Source organism: Nelusetta ayraudi, unplaced genomic scaffold (genome assembly GCF_046127955.1).
Source record: "Nelusetta ayraudi isolate G7.1 ecotype Tasmania unplaced genomic scaffold, CSIRO-AGI_Nayr_v1 ptg000042l, whole genome shotgun sequence".
Classification (NCBI taxonomy): Eukaryota; Metazoa; Chordata; class Actinopteri; order Tetraodontiformes; family Monacanthidae; genus Nelusetta; species Nelusetta ayraudi.
Window position 1 is genome coordinate 16,414,996 of NW_027466092.1, and position 19,061 is coordinate 16,434,056.

The following is a 19,061-nucleotide window of genomic DNA, read 5'->3' on the forward strand; positions in this document are numbered from 1 at the left end:
TCGGCCGTGCGCTGGCGGCCGAGCAGAAATCAATGTCACTGGAGGATAACCAGAACCTCCGCCAATCAATTTCCTGTAAGTTGGAATTCGGGAGGCGGGTCAGGGGAGGGGCGGAAAAACTAGAGCCACACAATGGCGCACATGACAAGTGGAATGAGGCGATTCAGGGCTGGCGTGTTGGCCTGCGCAGCCCGTGATGGATCAGGTGGTTTTCATCCCAGTCAGGGATGATAAAGGGCTCCCATTCAGCCCTGACCTTTCTGCCCCGAAGAAACACGAGCAAACTTGGGGAGAAGATGGAGAAAAAAGAAGGTCGGAAAAGGTTTATACTGCCCTAACTGTATTTTCCATTTAACCGATGTGGTTTTTAAAAAGTCAGGATAAGTCAATTTTATTCGCGCAGCTTAATATCAATCTGAGTCAAATGGGATTTTCTCTCCAATCTGAATTGTATGACAGACTGAGGACATCTTTCCAAGAAAAGGCAGGAAGAGCTTTGCTGACATGTATCTGTGTGTGCGTGTGTGTGTGTGTGTGTGTTTTGTCTGTTTATTAATCTATAAACATGTGTTTACCTCTGAGTACAATCTTAATTTGTTCCACCCATTCCGAGGCCTCCTGAGGACCGCTGGCAGTGAACTGACGGGAAAAACAAACAAAAGTCATGTAACAGCACTGATAGATTAGGACCAGTAATAGATTATTATAATAGATTAGGACCAGTATCATTGAAATAGGAGCAGAGAATTTTTAGAAACTCAAGTATACAGAATCTCCATCTTTATTTCAACAATTTAAATGTATTCACATAAAATTATTAGCATCTTTATTTTACATAAAATCAAATGTGTGAAATTATTTATAGTTAGCTAGCTATATTGTGAATATTAGTTATTTTTATGAGTAAAGCCAAATATTATCACAATGACCAAAATAATTATTTTGACAAGAACATGCAAATACACTGTTTTCAAAGACCCTTTGGCCAAAAACACCTTACTCACATGTCTTTTTATGGAAATTGCATTTCACTGATTTCCAAAAACAGCACATTTTGTATATATAATGTATAATCCATTAAATCAAAACAGTTAGGGAAGTAGATAAACTAATATTTCAACAATGAATAAACTGTGAGGGAATAAATGGGTTTGGATGGAGACCTGGAAAGAGCGGCGCCCCGGAGCAAACAGCTCGAAACAGCAATTTTTCTTGGAGTCTTTTCTCAGGTTGTTCACCAGCTGCACATCATAGTCGCTGATATACAGCGAACCCTTCTGATGTTTGTCTGCCGAGGAGGGGAGACACCGTGAGTTTGCTCTAATGTATTCCACATGGAACATGGAACGACAATACGTACTGCTGACGTCTAACACCAACCTTTGTCAGTCCCATAGTAGTAGAAAATCATATCGTTCAGAACGCACCATCGCTTCTGCCACTCTGCACCGAAGAAGCTGGGGTCTGAACAAAAAGGCAGAGGTGAGTGAAAATGCATCAAGCACACGGAGAGAACGTCAATGTATATCTCTGAGAAAACTATGCAAGGTTTCTTTTTGCTTCCGAGCGCGATGGCTGCGGTCGTCCGTGTCTGATGAAAAAAACAAGCCTGCAGCCATTTCCTGAAGTTGTACAAAATGTTGTCAACACCATCCATCTAACACTCCAGCGAACTTAAACAAACAGTCAGCGTTACCTGATAAAACTACTTGACCCGGGGACGGTGTTTAAATGCTGCTGTACCTTTTCGTTTCTTGTCCAAGTAGCCTTGCTTCAAGACGTTGATAACATCCTGAGCTGCCACAGGGGGGATGTCACCAAAGTCTGCGGACAGAAACATTCATTTGTCTCCGCCGAGTTGGGAAACAGCCACAGGTAACTTCCTCCAATCAGTCCTCACATGTGGAGAAGCTGGAAAAAGACTTAAACGCTTGAACGTGTAAACATCAGTGTTACTAATAATAGAGAAAATTAAGTGACTCACAATTTAAGCTATATCCCAATAAGCTAAACCTTCATGCAACGCATACAAAGAAAAGCCGTCAATACGACGTCTGCAGCCCACCGACATCATCTCAGCTCGGCTTTGGGAAATTACAATCAATACATTTACAGCGGTGCTGAGCTAAGCAGTCCACTCATCAGTTGGCTTTGCATTTTCAATGAGAGGCAACACTCCTGGAAAAAACATTCAATATATCGGCGCTTCACTTTCTAAAGTCGGTGGTTGCAGACAAGACAAAAAGAGGCAAAAGGTAACAGATGTAACAGCCATCAAATTTGATTTCAAGATAGATATTACAGCTCAGTTTTGTTCATGTCAAATGAAATTCTTCAAGGTGCCTTATGACGAGGTTCTTTCATGAAATATGCATATCTGATCACTTTTTCCTGGCTTCTATCTAATAGCAGTGAAGCTGCAAAGATGACCCCGGGTCAACCTGAAGGATGTGCCTTCTGCCCCGCGTTTCAACACGAGTACCTCTCTCTCTTTCCATGTGTCACAAACAAAGCTGAGCTTCCTCCACATTCATTAGTGAACAAGCATCGGTCTTGCAGAGCAAAGGGGAGGCGGGGGGGAAGGAGGGGGGAGGAGGGGCCGCGAAACAGACACGGCAAAAACAGGACGATGTCCCGGGCAGGAACAGGCGCGTCAGCGTGACACCCCCAGTCGGGCCGCTGATGACAGCGGGGGAAATTCCTGGAGTCCATCCCTCAGAGAGGAGCCGTCGGACTGCTGGGAAAAACCAAACATGTCAGCCAGGGACCAAGTACTTGTGTTTGGACAAAGAGCAACCCCCCCCAAATCAGACAAACGCCGCCGTTTCTCTCATTCCTGAGAACCCAGCGGCGCTCCCAGCGCTCCCACCCACCACATCCGAGCTCTGTGGCGTTTCTGCTCGCTGGCATCGGCCCAGCTGACCGCTGCAGCGCCTGCCCTCCGCTAACAACTCAAAGAGATTGTGCTAGTTCACGGCGATGCGATGCGATGCGATGCGCCGCGCCGCGCCGCTTCGGCTCGTGGCTCCTGACGGATAGCCGGGGTCACTGCGGAGCCGGGCCCGCGGGCACCTCTGCTTGCTCTAACACACTCACACATCACCGGACCCGGGCCCCCCTTTTGTGGATGGACTGAGCGCTGACGCTATAAATACACAGGTGCTCAGGACTGTTTTGTCAAAGCGGACCTGAATCGCTACATCATAACAAACAGCGGTCATTACAAACCCCCCCCCCCCCCCCCCCACCTCATCTATCCACCGGCGAGTCTGCTTCCCTGTTGTGGCCCACTTCTAATCCCCTCATCCGTCTGCCTCCCTCGCTCTTCATTTATCTCAGCCGGCCCGGTGAGGGCTAATAGACGAGGAGGCGCTAAAAATCAACAGTGGATCACTCTGATCTGCCCCAGTCAATAAACATCGCACATTCATGCGTGTTGTCGGACACTTAAAACGCCAGGTGACCTGACCTCACCCCGCCCGGCCCGCTCTGAAACCCAGAACACCACAAGCGCGTATGGAATAGCCGAGTGCATGTCCGGGGGGGGGGGGCACCAGCCAAATGCGTCAGGATGCCGTTGCAGCAGAGTGCAATTGTTCCTAAGCTAACAATGCCTCCTTTAATGAAAATGGCCCACTAACACCTCTCTGGGACGCGCGCCATTTTAAAGTGGATATTCAGAGCTAATGTTGTTTGAAAATGTGTAATTTAGGGCATTAAAAAGGGAGCCTCAACAACCATCATGGTGTTTGAGTTTTGAGCGCGACTGCACGGGCAGAGGGAGACACATTAATGCATCTAATTAGGGCCTCATCAAAAACGCAGACAGACGGCACTCTTTCATAAAAATCATAAATTGCATTATCAATTATTCAGGGCGATGCCGCGGCTTCATTTTCATCCCTTTTGCGTTTTAATTAGCGCCATCCGCGGCTTTGCTATTGACATTAATTTGATGGCAATTTATTGATATTCCAGCATAACCTATTTAGCCGGGCGCAATTACCAACAAAGGGAGAGGCAGACAGATGTGACGCTGGCGCACGTGCTTTTTTTTTTGTTGGTGAATCAAGGTGAGGAGTTGCCGCGGGCCACATTAGCCGAGTCTGAACTGCTCTCTCCGGTCATCGGCCAGGAGAGAGGAGAGAGTCGCTCCCACATGAAAGGAAACAATCGATGGAAAGCGTGCGCAGATGTGTGTTTAATTCATCCGCACATCGGAGAAGCTGCGTAAACAGGCCGACCTGGGCGCTGATGAGTGCTCAACTTGTTTTGGACCAGTGAGGGCGGAGTGAGGCGTTCCCAACAACAACAACAATGCAACGGGCGCTGCCAGCGGTTCGCCAAAGCTGCAAATATCTCATTTGGTTATTCACACTCTCTCCCAGCGTGGTGTTATGAGCTCTGCCTTTGATCCCACAAGAAAAGGCTGATTTATGTCAGCATGACCAGAGGGAGTTAATGTATTCTCTCATTAAAATCCACTTTACTTAGGGCTGAAAGTCAATCAAAGGCTGGATGGAGGGTGAGTCGGGATGAAGGGGAAACGGGCGGGTGAGAGGACTGATAGGTGGCATTAGATCTGAAGGTGGTCATCGAGCTGCAAAGATGCTGGCCTGAAGTTTTTTGTTTTATTTTGTTATGTTTTAAATAAAATTTAAAAAGAAAAGAAATGCACTGATGTTGATAACGCCAGTGACAATGGAAAGCGAACAGCGCTGCGTTTGCTGTCAGCAGGAGAACGAGTCCTACACTGAGAGATGGCAACGCAAGATCCATCTATCTGATGTAGAAATATGTTTTGGACAATGTAAAAAAAAATTAAAGGACTATGACTAAAAATGTCTCTTTGAGAGCAAAACTTTATTTTATTAAAGGTCCATTTTTTTCCACATAGTTCAAAAAGAGCAGACTGACGGAGGTCCAAACGGTGTACGCAGATAAGAGAGGGATTTTTATAGCAGCAGTGTTTTCCTCCATCCATTGTCCTGCACACTCACCCTATTCTTTCTCTTTAGCGCGAGTGTGTTGCGCATCCTATTTGCCTGAGAGTCAATATTTCTGTATTAAGGTTAAAGTGTACATTTCTCATACATGTAATCTGCCATAGTAAAGTAATGCATTTTTTGAGGGTTTTTTTCATCCTCTGCAACATTGCAACAACCAAGCAAACTTCTCTTATTATTTAAATGAATAAAAAGATGTAATATGTGCATGAAAAAAAGAGTTTTTAATAGCTTAAATTCCACAAAAAGATGTTGCCATTCAAAAGAATTAGGAGCACCAAAATTAAGAAAATGATCACTATTATACATTATAGTGGCCGAAAACATTTCTTTAAAATAAACTAATTGGGAGAATTGCCCAGTTATTTTTATAATTGATCCGTGTTCTTAAATCTCTGCAACATTAATAGTTTTTGTTGCGCCTCTGTTTTTTTCCCAATTTAATGGATAATGCTTTTGCATTATTTTAAATGGTTAAAATGTTTAAATTATGATAAGTAGCGTGTAAGTGTCCATCATGAGCAAAGTCAGTAAGGTAACTTTTTTTAACCAATAATTTCACACACGGAAACCCGTAACGCTGAATTTTTTCACATCTTGAACAAATCCTTTCTCCTTCGAATAAAGCAAAAAAAAAAAAAAAAATTCCATCCTCCTCTGGAGCTCAGGCAGAAATCAAAATGAGTGAGTCGATGTATGTTTTCTCTCTCCTGCGAGTGCGGGGGGGCTCTCACAGTGCAGTCCCTTCCACACAGGAGGGATTGCATTGAATGCAGCATCAGGGGGCAGGACCTGACCCCCGTGTGAACCCTGCTGATGAGGTGAAACAGAAGGCAGAGAGAGGCTACCCCGGCCCTGGGGTGGGGGGGTGGGGGTGGGGGTGGGGGGGTCTGTGGCAAGGAATGCTGCTGACTTTACAGGCGGAGTGAGCCCGACCACCGCAATCCTCTCCGATACCGTCCTTGATTAGGAAAAAGGATCCGCTCAGTGCACCTTCACCCGCACGACACTCCATCTGCGCGCAGGCCGAGCTAAATTGATGCATTTTTCCTCATTACAGTAGAAGGCCTCTGCTGCACGTCGCTTGGGCCGAAGGGGAGGAGAGAGACGGAGAGGCACTGAGGTTAAGGGCAGAATGTCTCTCCTGCCCTCCTCTCCTCCCTCTGATTTGATTAGGACTTCAGTCATCGATACATAAACCGTGTTTAGAACCTCCTAATGCGTGTCTTTGAACCAGGGAAAACATGCAGTGCATTATATCGGACAGCGTCTTGCCTGTATCATTGTCTAATAGAGTTTAATGGGACTGGGAATTTATGAAGGACTGATGAGATTTTCTTTTTTTATTTGGGGGGTGAGGGGCTGTTGTTGTCAAGGATGTCGGTGAAAGGCTTAAAACTGAAATGCAGCCAAGGCGACGCAAAACAGAAATTCTAAAAGCGCAAAATTCTACATCGGAAGGTTTTCTGAAGATATTTGGAATATTGTCGTTTAGCCGAATGCACTCGTCCCTTTGTCGTGCTTTGTTCGGCCTCTGATGTGCGTATATATTTCCGTGCGTTCACACATGGTGAAACCGTCAGTTCATTCCAGGCTCCTTTTTTTCTGCTCTTCCCCTACATTCAAATATCTCCATCCAGCCGCCGCAAAGACACTAAGGGTCTAAATTTACTATGTGACACGGGCTTCCCTCTGGGCAGCCATAAGCAGCGTACACAGCGACCCTGAATTTCCCTTTTCTAGATTTACTACCACTATTCAAATGCTTAACAGCAGTTACAATGATCCTCTAATCGCTGGGGATGGTTTTCAACTGCTTCACTGACACAAACCCAAAGAGGGGGGAAAAAAACAGGGACACACAGACAATAAATACCAAAAATCGAGGAGTGCAATACACAAGAGAGGCTTCGAATCTGTGATAGAAACTGGAGATAACGCGATCAGCGACAGCCTGGAGGGAAAACACTGAAATACACACTTGCCCTCTGAATGTACAGTTATTGCAACTTTAAAATGCTCCTGATATTCCCAATAAATGTTTAAATGTAATTTCGGCAGTAATGTTAAGTAAATATGTTGGTAATAACAGCGTTATTGTGCTGTGGTTCACAAGCAATATCTCGGGCCTGTTAACTCTTCATATAATTGTATCGTGGTCGCAGCCGTTATATATAATGTCAATAAACAAATATATGAGGCCATCCTTCATTGACATCCTTCCATAAATCACCTGCCATTCAAAGAGCAACAGGTGCTGCATAAAATGTCTCAAGGTAAAATAAGGCCAAAGACTGATTAAAATCTGTGCTTAGGTTGTACTTTGATTTCAACTTAAAAAAAAAAAGAAAAAAAAGCTCACACGGACTTGTTTCAAAATCACTGTTAGCAGCAAAAAAATACATAAATTCCTACCAATTTCTTTCAAGACAAAACATCAACAGAATATTTAATTTTAAGAAGTGTTTACTAATATATGTCCCAATTTATTTTCAATGGTCCACTTTTAAATAATAATGAATAATAATTGTTTTATTTCTCCCAGGATTGTCTTTAATGACCAATGGAAATAATCAATAAACTAATTGCTCAGTTTGCTATTTTAAGAATATTTTCATAAACATTGCAATTTTTTTTATTTGCTCTATAGGTTATTAAAAGTTTCGATGTAAATAATTATTTCTGTCATTCAAGCACATGATTTATTGAAATATTTTTTTAGATTAGCTTTTTTAGAATTAATTGTTAAGAGGTAAAATAATATACAAATATATAATTTTTTTCCAATATGTCACATGTCTCAATTTGTTTTTATAAATAGTAAATAAACTACTCCAACGACTTTATGAATTAATCTTCATTCTAAAGAAATTAAAAAAAATATATTACACAAGAATGACTAAAAGAATCATCTTTTTGGTTTCTACATTTTATTCAAAGTTTAAGTATGAAGCAAAATACTCATACTAAGTTATTTCATTATGTTAAAGTATTTTTTTGTCCTGGCCGCAGGAAAGTAAGATGTCATATAAATAACGTTCAATATAAATCAAATACAAATATCACATTGTAAATTGAAAAATAAATAATTTAACAATTTTTCTTGAATCCAAATTACATTTTGATTCTGTTGCTGAAAATTTTGTTTAGTTCGCTAAGGTTGACAGCCATTCAGGCTCGACTTTTTTTCCCCCTTTTTTGGGGGGTAGGGGGTTTTATTTCTAACTTGCAGATTTAGTGCTCAAAAATCAATGGCAAAAATCTGTCCTGACAGCAAAGAGGCTGACGGGAGATCAGAGCAGCCAGTGGCAGCGCACAGTCCCACTCTGGAACACACGCATGCCGGCCGACTCGGGCACAGGCCCACTTCTCAGCTGAAGAGGCTCTGCTTTCTCCACGTCCTCACACATAACTCTGCAAGGGGAGCGCTAATGACCTCGAAATGCTGCAGCACAGCAACAATTAAAAGCGAGGGATCCCAGAGGCGCCGGTAGCCTCCGTGTCACTGTCTGTGCGCCGGCCAACACGTCTCACCCGCTGCCATTTATTTCCCCAAGAAATCAGCGGGGCCACCTGGGCTTGGCATTGAAACTTCATTCGTCTCCAGAAATGGATTCCAGTGGAGGGCAAAATCAAATTCTCATTTGCAAAAGGCAAAGGGAGGGAGGGAGGGCGGGAGGGAAGGGTGTGGGCGGGGGGTCGGTGGTTGGGGGGGTTGGGGGGAGGGAGCGAGCGAGCGAGCGCAGGAGGTACCTGGGAACGCTCACCTCTGGGTGAACCCGCCGCATCTGATAGTTTTGCTATTTGTCTGTGACATTGACAGCTCCAGGGGAGATTAGGAGCCACCCTGGCCCCAGCTCCCCCCCCCCCGACACACACACACACACACACTTTGCATTCTGCCTATGTGCCGCTTTGCAGATGGACCGCCCGCATCTCTCTCTCTCTCTCTCTCTCTCTCTCTCTCTCTCTCTCTCGAATTTTCGCGGCAATGTGATCGCGCATAACACGACGATAAAGCAAAGCAAAAATGAGCAAGAGGGTTTTTGCGTCGAGCAGGGGGAAAAGATGCAAAGGAGTGGCGGGGTGGGGGGTGGAGGGGAAGAGGAAAAAAGAGCATAGTGTGGTTGGAAGAAGAGGGGGGGTGTGGGGGGGCAAGGGATGAGAGTGATGGATGCCCTCCGGTTAAATACGTCCAAATCCCCCCTTCAAGCCGCTCTCTCTCTCCTTGCCAGGCGGCGTGAGTGAGTGTGTGAGGGAGAGTGTACAAGATTAATAGTGTAAACAGCCGAGAGAGAGGGAGAGAGAGAGAGAGAGAGAGAGAGAGAGAGTGAGAGAGAGAGAGACTATCAGCATCTGCAGCAGCACAGTAGCCCTCCAGGGGAATAGGGTGAACTTTTGAACCCTGGTGGCAAGCAGTCGCAGCCGACGCACGGCGCCCGCTCCTGCCTTGTAATGTGCATGCGTGCACGCACACACGCACACACACACACACACACACACACGCACACACACGCACGCACGCACGCGCACATGGGGCGTGAGATGCACACAGCCAGCAAATGAGAGCGAGGGAGGAGGTGGAAGAGAGGGAGTCATTAACATATCCTTCGCTTCCTCGCAAACGAGCTGCAGCCACTATGTAAATGTCACAAAATCCATACAGTGACGACGGTGGCGGGCAGGAGGGTGGGGGGGGGGGGGCGAGGTGGGGGGAGAAAAAAAAATTAAAAATGAGTCTCCAGGGCAACACACTGACGGTGCAGTACGGTGGGACGGCACAGCAGAAAACTTTGGGAGTGGATGGGGTGGAGGTTTGGGGTGGAGGGCAAATCACTGACACCACCACTCTGGGCCGAGGGTGGGGATGGGGGGGGAGGTGGGGGGCAGACGGATGGCAGGCTGGCAGGAGGTTTCACGGCGGGGTCAGAGGTCGGGAGGAGTTCAGAACGAGTGCAGACAGCATGACCAGCGTGACCAGTGGAGCTGCGGGGAGGGAGGGAGGTTATCAGCGTGGCCCAGGTGCACAAGATCCGAGGGGGTCGGGGCGGGCGGGCGGGGGGGGCACCGCACGGCGGGACGCAGCGCCAATAACGCGGAGCCGCCGTCGCCGCTCGATTGGACTGGCTGCCATCAACGGCGCTCGTCAAGCCTCCGAGGGGGCATCAGGACCCTCAGCTGGCGTTTTTTGGCTGGGTTCCACCCACACCTTCAGACGCCACTTCAATTTATATTGGCTTCTCCCCAGCCCCAGTCAAAATGGGCTACGGGAAAAAAAATAAAGTGATTTAATGTGCTATTTAGCCGCGCCGCGTAATAATGTTGCGACTGTGCGTGCGCGGGCTCTTCGTATTCAAATGAGAACGAGGCAACAGCGAGACGCAACTTTTAAATTGGTGATCCTACTGCATTGTGCCGCGAGTAATTGCTTGAGGAAATTGGGCCCGGCGCAGTAATCACATTCCTGCATTCTTTAAACAGGCCTACACGGCGCGGCGCACGTGCCTTTTGGGGCTAAACTGGTATTTGATTAAACATTTGAGTCATTTTCCGAGACAAATGGGAGCCTGTTTGCTGTGAGGAGTGTGTTCCTGATGCTACTCATCATATTCCTATCGAAGATGTTTGTTACAATTCTCTTCCCAAGCCATTTTATGAACCAAAGAATGAACCACTGTAATTACAAATACAAGACACTTTTGTGTCAAATGAAAAATCAGCACATATATATTTAAAAAGAATAGACTAATGGAATTTTTCATCATTTTCAGTTTGATAAATCCATAAAAATATATGGACGGCAAATATGTTATTCAGCATAATTAAGTAAACAATACTGTTGTTTTGTATGTTGAAATTCCCTTATGTGCACACACGGCAGAATATTATGATAATATAATTTGCATCAGATGGGAGGATCGTATCAAATCGTATCAAAGGTTTATTGTTTCTCCACCACGCCTCGTAAGTCGAGTCTTTTCCCGCTGCTATCTGTCACTGCTGCAGCTCCAACCCCGCAAAAACAAACAGGTCATTTCAACTTTATAAACTTGACCTGTGAACAGTGTGACAGGCGGGGGGGGTAAGTGGGGGAGGGCGGGGGTGAGGGGGGGGGGACAAGGAAAAAAAACATTTCGACTGCAGCCTGATGGGCTCCATTTCTTAAATGGTGAGCTGGGGCGGAGGGGAGGGAATGCAGCCTCATGCTAGCGCTGGCTGCAGCAAAGTGAGGCGACGGAAGCAGTCAAACAAATATCCTGAAGATGTGTTTGAGCCCCAAATAGCACAGAGAGTGGGGGGTAGGGGGGGAGGGTCCTGAAGAGGGCAGACGAGGCCGGGCCGAGGCTGCAGGCGCGCTCGGGGGGTCAGTGGTGCGGTCGGCGGGTGAAACTCAGTTCACATTACCATGCAGACACCCGGGCTGACAATGGAGCCTCCATCTGTTCCCGTCAGCCATTACAAATCTGGTGTCACCCGGTCTGCCCAAGACAACGGGCCAGCGCGCCCAATCAAACGGCGCGGTCTCCTCCCGCGCGTGAAGGGAAAAAAGCCATCGACTTCACACTCACTCACTCTCTGGTTAGGGAAGGCGGAGCGGGCCGAGGCAGCCAGTCGATTTCCACGGCTAATTCATCCTCCCAGTCACAAAGTCTCCATTGTTTACAGTAGCACCGAAAAGCATCCAAATCACACTATCAGACTCGAGGGGGAGAAAAAAATGCTCAGATTTCTACCTTTTACACCAAATCTGCTGCTGCAGCACATTTCAAAAAACAAAAAAAGATGGAATACTTGACTGACTGGGCTAAAGGTAAAATCAATGAATTTTATATCTTTGACTATGCAAGACCTCAGGTGTCTCATGCTTTTTGGAAGATACTTCCTAAACCTTGACGTTTGAATATATATTTACACAGACACATATATATGTGCTATTGTATTTTATTTTATTTTTATTACGATTGTTATTTTTTCTCCTTTTTCAGAAGTTTGTCATGTTTTTTTCCCCCCTCTGTTTCTGAATGCTCCTACACTCCTGATATAGATTGTGCTGAGCTCGGGGTTTTGTTCTAGACTTGGTGGGGAAAACGACAACGACAAAATTGGCATTTGTGATCTGATATATGTTTAAAGATAAAAAAAAAACACGTAGTAAAAAAAAAACAAAGAAAATTTATGTTAATGTTTTATATATATATATATATATTTATGTATATATAGAGAGAGAGATAAATAGAGAGAGAGAGAGAGATGTCTAAATAAATACATCAATAAAAAAATGAAATTAAAAATGAAAAAAACAACATAAAAGAAGCTTGTCAAACTGATGATTATTGCTGCAAAAATGTCAGTGACTCCATTAAGTGGTCCTGTCATTATTTTGTACAAACACTCCCTCCCTCCCTCCTCCAATGCGACTGACTGGCCGGCAGAGAAAGTGCGAGCTGCTTTCTCCCAGCTGGCAGTGAACACAAGATGAACTCTGAACTCCACATGCCCTGTGAGCGAGGACACGGGCCACTCGCTCGCTCGCTCGTTGCACCCACAACGGCTGCCGTTCTCGTAGCAGTCAAATATAAAGCACCAGGATTTGATTTGATTTGTTTTTTCTATTTTTTGTTTCAGAATCGGACGTTACGTTAATAATTTATTTGACAATAAAACCAGTTTGGGCTTTTTTAGTGCGGCTGTTTTCGTGGCGAGAGACATCGCTTGTCAATATTCAAGGCAAAAATGCAAATGCAAGAAGGAGATTCTGGTGGCGCCACGTAATTGGCGATTCGTCACGTTTAACGCCAACAATTGGGTGGCACAATATTGAAGATTTGAAAAGCATCGCATCAACAAAAACAGACGGTATAATTTGTAGATGGGCGTGTTGCCACAATAGCCGGGAGGATTTTTTTTTGTAGCTTTTTTTATAGTTTGATTTTGTTTGCTTCCTGAGGAAACTGGTGCCTTGTTTATCCTAAAACAAACTATTACAAAAAAAGAATTGTCATTGCATGGTGGTCCATCTTCACACCATCTGCCCTGATTTGTTTACTCAATGTTCTGAGTTCTTTGTTGTTTTTTTTTGTTTTTTTTTGGGGGGGGTGAAAGCAGTTCCTCTTCCGTGGGCAAAGGACGGAAGAGTTCATTAAGCTGTTTCCAAATAAGGAGATAATTTCTGACAAGATCCAGCTGGCATTGAAATGGTGAAACTTTTTTTTTTTTTGGTATTTGTCATTGGGGAAATTCCACATGATTTTGGCTTCATGAGACGCACTGGCAGCAATGGGCACCTGAGGCAGCAGAGTCAGTAATGTCCACCTGCGGCATGTCGCGTCAAGGGCTATTAGCTGGCGCACACACACACACACACACACACACACACACACACACACACACACACACACACACACACACACACACACAAGAAAAGTTATTTTGAAGGGGAGAGAGAACAAGTCCGAGAGAGGAGAGGAGGATCTGGAGAAAGATTGATAAAGGGAGAGAGGGATGGAACACACATTGCCCCTCAGGTACAGTGTTGTATTTCAAGCCCTGGCTGTGAAAGAATAGAGCGGCTGCAGGTCAATCCATCACGGCATTAGCCTGCAGCTACAAAGCCGCCTCTCTGTGTGGGCAGTCTCCCACAATCCAGCAGGACGGTCTGGGAAGAGGACCGGGATCTGCCACTGGAGGGAGCTCTAGCTTGCATTTGTGATACCGGCTCGCCCCTCTTATTTCTCTGGCATAAGAGACACACACAGCGGCCAGAGGGAGGGAAGAGAAGACAGGAAGGAAGGAGGGGGAGAGGGAGGAGCCACTGATGACAGCGTGGAGGTAGGAGGACGGTGGAAAAGGGACATTTCGCACTCTGATGTTATCAACGTGATAAGGGCAGGCGGCAATATCGCGCCAGCAGGGAGGCAGTGGGTTCGCTAGTCTGAGCTGAAGCTGCATTTGTTTGGACCCCTCAGAGGAACCGTGCATTGTACCCTAGGATAGTCCTGCTTTTGTTTCTTTAATTCCATGCACAGGAAGCCTGGTTCCAGCAAATGTTCATAAAGTCATGTTGATGTTTTTGCTAAGGGTTTACACAGATGTTTTAAAATCATGAATGAATCTACGAACTCAAAGCTACACCTCAACTTGGCCTCCGTCTGGTGTTTAAACTCTTGTTTTAATTAATGTAAAGGGCTTTTGGCAATCAGATGTCTGCACACCACAAATAGCCTGAAACACACACACACACACACACACACACACACACACACACACACACACACACACACACACACACACACACAGGCAGCATCATGCGTATTGTTAACTCACACTCTGGGGCTCCATCATCCTGGTTGTCAGAGGCTAATGAGGCGTTGTCTGATTGGACCGAGCGACCCAGACTGGAGCTGCGGTTGTCGTCAGAACCGTCGTCCTCCTTGAATTCTACGCGCATGAATACGTTTGTGACAATATAGCGTAATAATGGGAAAAAATAGGAAAAAGAAAAATAATATAAGTATATATATTTAATATGTATAGATATAAATATTTAAATAAGTGAGATCATGAAGAATTAGACCACTTACCCAGGTAAGGGAATTCTTGAGGGTTTCTGTAAAATGGAAAAAAAACATACATGAAGATTTTGGCAGTGTTTTAACAAATGGAGCAGCTCTGCTGCAATATTACCTTTTAAAATCTAGGTAATGTTTCCTGTTCAGAAGACCACAAACCCACAGGTCTCTGCACTAGAGCGTGCATCGCTTGTGAGTGCAGTGCAGTCGTTTCCGCAGCAAAGCATCAAGTTTCACTGTGTGGCGGGGGGTGGACGTGATGTTAATCGTGCTTTGGAAACTCTGACATGTTACCACTATAACAGACAATTGTACAAAATCTTGCAACACTAAATAACAATTAAAGATGTTGGAGAAAGAAGTGACGAAGGTGACACCATCAGACTAAATGAGCTGAGCCTAATGTAATTTTGCCAACTGTTTAAAAAGCAATTACAGCAATAATTAAGGTTTCCATATAGCACCAAGAGCAACAGTTAGATAATGGTGATGTGATATTACTTTGTGCAACTTCCCTTATAAAGCAGTTTTTTTTTCATCTGTGTGTGTGTGTCCTGTTAACTACTGATTTAATGTTGCACTAAGTCGTACCTAGCGTGGACAACACGAAAGTTGTTGAGCAGCACTCTGCGTGTATCCTGGGCGTTTTCAGTGAGCTCCTCATCTTGAAGGATTTCTGATACAAACAGCTTGCAGTCTAAACAAAACAGAAAACAGGAACAGCGCAATATCCATGACAGGTTTCTCGGAAGGCAGGTGATCAGGAGGATAAACAATAGATACACGGCGCTGGTACTGACTGGAAGTACACAAAATCACACAATGTTCAGCAGTATTACGAGCCAAATCAACTGCTTGTATAATGTGCTGCAACACACTGAACCTCCTCGGACCTCAGGCTGTGGCTAAAACAAACAAATTATTTTATACATGCAAGGTAAAATACAAAATACAATTTAACAGACAAAAGCTGCTATCATCATTACTCAATGTATAAAAATAAATCCAGCCATGCAGTCAAGAAATTACATTTTCAAATATCTGTAGAAAGGAAGTCATTATGGTTAATATTTTATTGAACTGAACCACCAACTTGAATTTAAAGAGAGATGGACGTCTGTAAACCAGCTCTGTCTATACCACTTGTCAGATTCAATACTGTACCCGCACAACAAAATTACACACACGGACATATGCAAATGTAGGCAAAAGCCCTGCTGCAAGTGCAAATGGGGTGATTCTATGGTGCCCTTGTTCTGGTAACATGTCGCAGCATTACACAAAGGTTTCAGTAAAGTACATTTTTAAATATTGGTGTTGCTTTTAGCAAACTGTCTGAAGATCAACAGAAGGTATGAAAGATTTCAGGACAGGACAAGTGGTACTGTAGGTTAGGCAGGTTTTTTAGGTCAAAATGTAACATTTGAAAGATCACTTTTAGCAGGAGTAATAGTACATAGGAAACGTACAAGGAAATTCAAAACTATTACCATTCAAAAGCCGCCTAATGTCGTGCGGGACAGTCCCCATCACTGGATTTCACCTGTCCAACTCAAGACACGGCCTATATCCACCGACAGACAGCAGCACTGCTCATGGACAAGACATGTGGTGACCACATATACAGTACACACACACTCAAAGCTAAATAGCACAGAGGCAACACTATCTGTGCGCTCTCTCCTCTGAAACTGCACTTCCGCAATGCGTCTAGATTTGCACAGAACTGGGAGGAGCAGGTGCAAAGATGACAACTTCCTCTTGACAATGGTTTCTCAAAAGAGGCTGACAGCAGGTTTAACTGACACCGGGGGGGGAAGAAGCTCTGCCTGTCTGTCTGCCCAGCCTTCAATAACACCATTGCACAGCAAGTCTTCGGCTGGGTGGATGTACAGCAGCTCCAGATGAGCAGCAATTACAAGTACAAGAATGCCATTGATCAAATATTAGATCAAGACTAATTAAGGAGCATGTCCTTGGCTTGTTTTAAAAAGGAGAAGGCAGCACTTTTATAACAAAATTGGGGTGTAAGGTGTACTGGAATCTGACTGAATTCTGCAACTCAAAAAAATAATGAACTAAGTTCAATTGTTTTTACACACAATGCTGACCATCTCTGTCTCTGAGTAAGCACTAAGCTGAAGCACAAAGCTCAAATCTGCAGACAGAACGACCGAGGAATGGAAGCTAGCAGACTATACTGTACGTAATGAATCTAACCTGTTTATTTTAACTACTGAAAGGAAACGTGCGCTTTCAATTTTAATTACCTGTATTTTGGCGTGTGACCTAGTGCGCCTCTAATAATCACAAGTCGTCCAGTGAATATTGACTAACCCACAATTTCGTCCTTCACCGAAACCATCGCTAAAAGCGGAAAAGTTGTTTTCCCTTCATCAGCGACGGTTCAAATGGCCACACTGCGCCGTAGCCTTGAAGCTCAGTACGGCCACGCTAAATATCGACATTTACCTATGGGAACCTATTGGGGCTCGCTAACGTACCGTTAGCCAACCTACCAAACCTATGAAATTACCCGGCGTTTCTTATTTAAACTTGCCTGTTAACGTAGCTCATGTTCCTCCCTGTTTTTTTCCGAAGTTTTTACATACACACATTAACGACGACCTTCTCTCTTTTAACTTGTTAGGGGGGGGGGGGGGGGGGGGGGCTAACGGGAACGACCCACGGCCTGGCATTTAGCTTGATGCTGCAGCTAACCCCCAAAACACACCAGAATTGTGTGTTTTCAGTCACGTTCGGTGACACAGAAAAACTACGGAAGTTTTTTGTTTGTTTACTTTTACCATTTATAAATCTTATTATTTCTTAACAACGTACCTCTTCGCTGAAACCATTAAGTCGCAACTAATTTTTTTTTTTTTTTTTTTTTTTTTGATATTTGTGAGGTCTTCGCATATACATCGCAAATGTTTCATGAGAACTAAGGCAACAATGAAGGGCCAGATAACAAATAAGTTTTGTTTGGTTGATTTTTGAAACGATTAGTCAGCACTAAGTTGTATTTCTTTAAAATACATCTTCACAAATATCTATTTGGCTGTTTAAATGACAGTATTTACCTCTTTAATTAGTTGTTCAAGTATTAAAACTAATTATTCATCTCCTGACACTGCACAAATTACGCATCACTAAATTGATCCTTTACTATATGTGGCAGGGACTGGATGAATGGTTTATACTACCAGTAGAGGAGTGAAATGGCTTGGACCAACTTTTAAATACAAGGGTGATGTTTGAGCAGAGATAGCGCATCGGTTTTGCAGTTGTAATAGAAATAGTGGTGCGTCTGGCTATTGCTTTATTGAGCCTGTATTAGTGAGACACTACAACGGAGGCCATGAAGAAACCAAACCTCAATCAGACAGCGTTCACATCGACAGATCACTGGACATTAATCAGGGTCACACTGGCGTCATGTTTTCTTTATTCTCGCTGGCAAAAACAAAAATAACAAAAATAAGAAAATAACAATATTCCAAACAACGTCGCATCACAACATAAAAAACATTGTCCTTCACTGCATGAAGTGCAACATAAATTTCGAGTTTACTTTTTCTCTTTCGAAACAAATTCCATAATGTTCTCCCTCCCCTGTCACTTCTCGACAGGAAGCTGTGGGGTCAGAGCGAGTTGAATCCATGTCATGATTGTCCCCCTGTTGACCTGCGCCTGACTGGCCTCCCAGCAAAAAGCCCCTGTGAAGGTAAGAGGAACTGGGGTCCCCTCCCCTGGAAAAGAGGTTCCCTCCCCTTGACAGCTCCACAGAGCTGCAGCCACCTGCCTGCTGGGTCAGGCCCCCGCGTGAAAAGGGAAGCCCTTTGTAATCCAACGGGGATTACACCACCCAACAATGCACTGCTGAAAGAGCGACAAAAGCCCTGTATCAAACGCCGCTGAGGGGGAGCACAGCTATGATCTCCCGCTACTATCAACACTGACTCCTCCGCCACCTCTCATCTCTCCAAGAGGGGCAGGCCCACCCCTCCGCACCCCTCCCTTCCCTTCTTCAAGCATTCGCTGACTCTGTCCTCCTTCTGCCCTCTCATCTTTAGGATCTCGCCTTTTATCAGCGCATTCCTTTTCATTTGCATTGCGGCTTGGGGAGGGACGCTTGGTCTCTCTGATCTGATAGAGCCAGGACAGAGAGTCAGGAGGATCCTGAGGGCATGGAGGGCGGCTGTTTGAATGTATGTGTGTGTGTGTGTGTGTGTGTGTGTGTGTGTGTGTGTGTGTGTGTGTGTGTGTGTGTGTGTGTGTGTGTGTGTGCATCCTGCCTCGCATACATGCAGAGACCACACTGCATTCTCGAGGAACACGCGGCCGTCTTTCAGGCTCTGTTTGTCTTCATTTCAGAGAAAAGGGAAGTCTTAAGATCAGGTTGCATTTGTGGCCCTTTCGTGTGCGGCAGCGATTCTTAAAATCACCTAAGTGACTTGTACAAGTACTATTTGTTTAAAGCTGC

General features: G+C 44.9%; 1 protein-coding gene across 3 annotated transcripts in view; it reads right to left on the reverse strand.

Annotated features, from left to right (window-relative positions):
* The window catches only part of skap1 (src kinase associated phosphoprotein 1), a 31,477-nt gene extending 14,626 nt beyond the window's left edge, over positions 1-16,851 (reverse strand). The window contains exons 1-8 of one of the 3 annotated variants that reach the window (XM_076034919.1): positions 16,066-16,851; positions 15,167-15,272; positions 14,588-14,613; positions 14,331-14,444; positions 1,744-1,824; positions 1,381-1,464; positions 1,164-1,288; positions 576-639 (exon numbers count right to left, since the gene is read on the reverse strand). In XM_076034919.1, coding sequence (XP_075891034.1) covers positions 576-639; positions 1,164-1,288; positions 1,381-1,464; positions 1,744-1,824; positions 14,331-14,444; positions 14,588-14,613; positions 15,167-15,272; positions 16,066-16,105 — 640 coding nt within the window. In that variant the 5' untranslated portion in view covers positions 16,106-16,851. The remainder of the gene's footprint in view (positions 1-575; positions 640-1,163; positions 1,289-1,380; positions 1,465-1,743; positions 1,825-14,330; positions 14,445-14,587; positions 14,614-15,166; positions 15,273-16,065) is intronic. The other 2 variants (XM_076034918.1, XM_076034917.1) reach the window with 2 other exon arrangements.
* Positions 16,852-19,061: the final 2,210 nt, after the last annotated feature.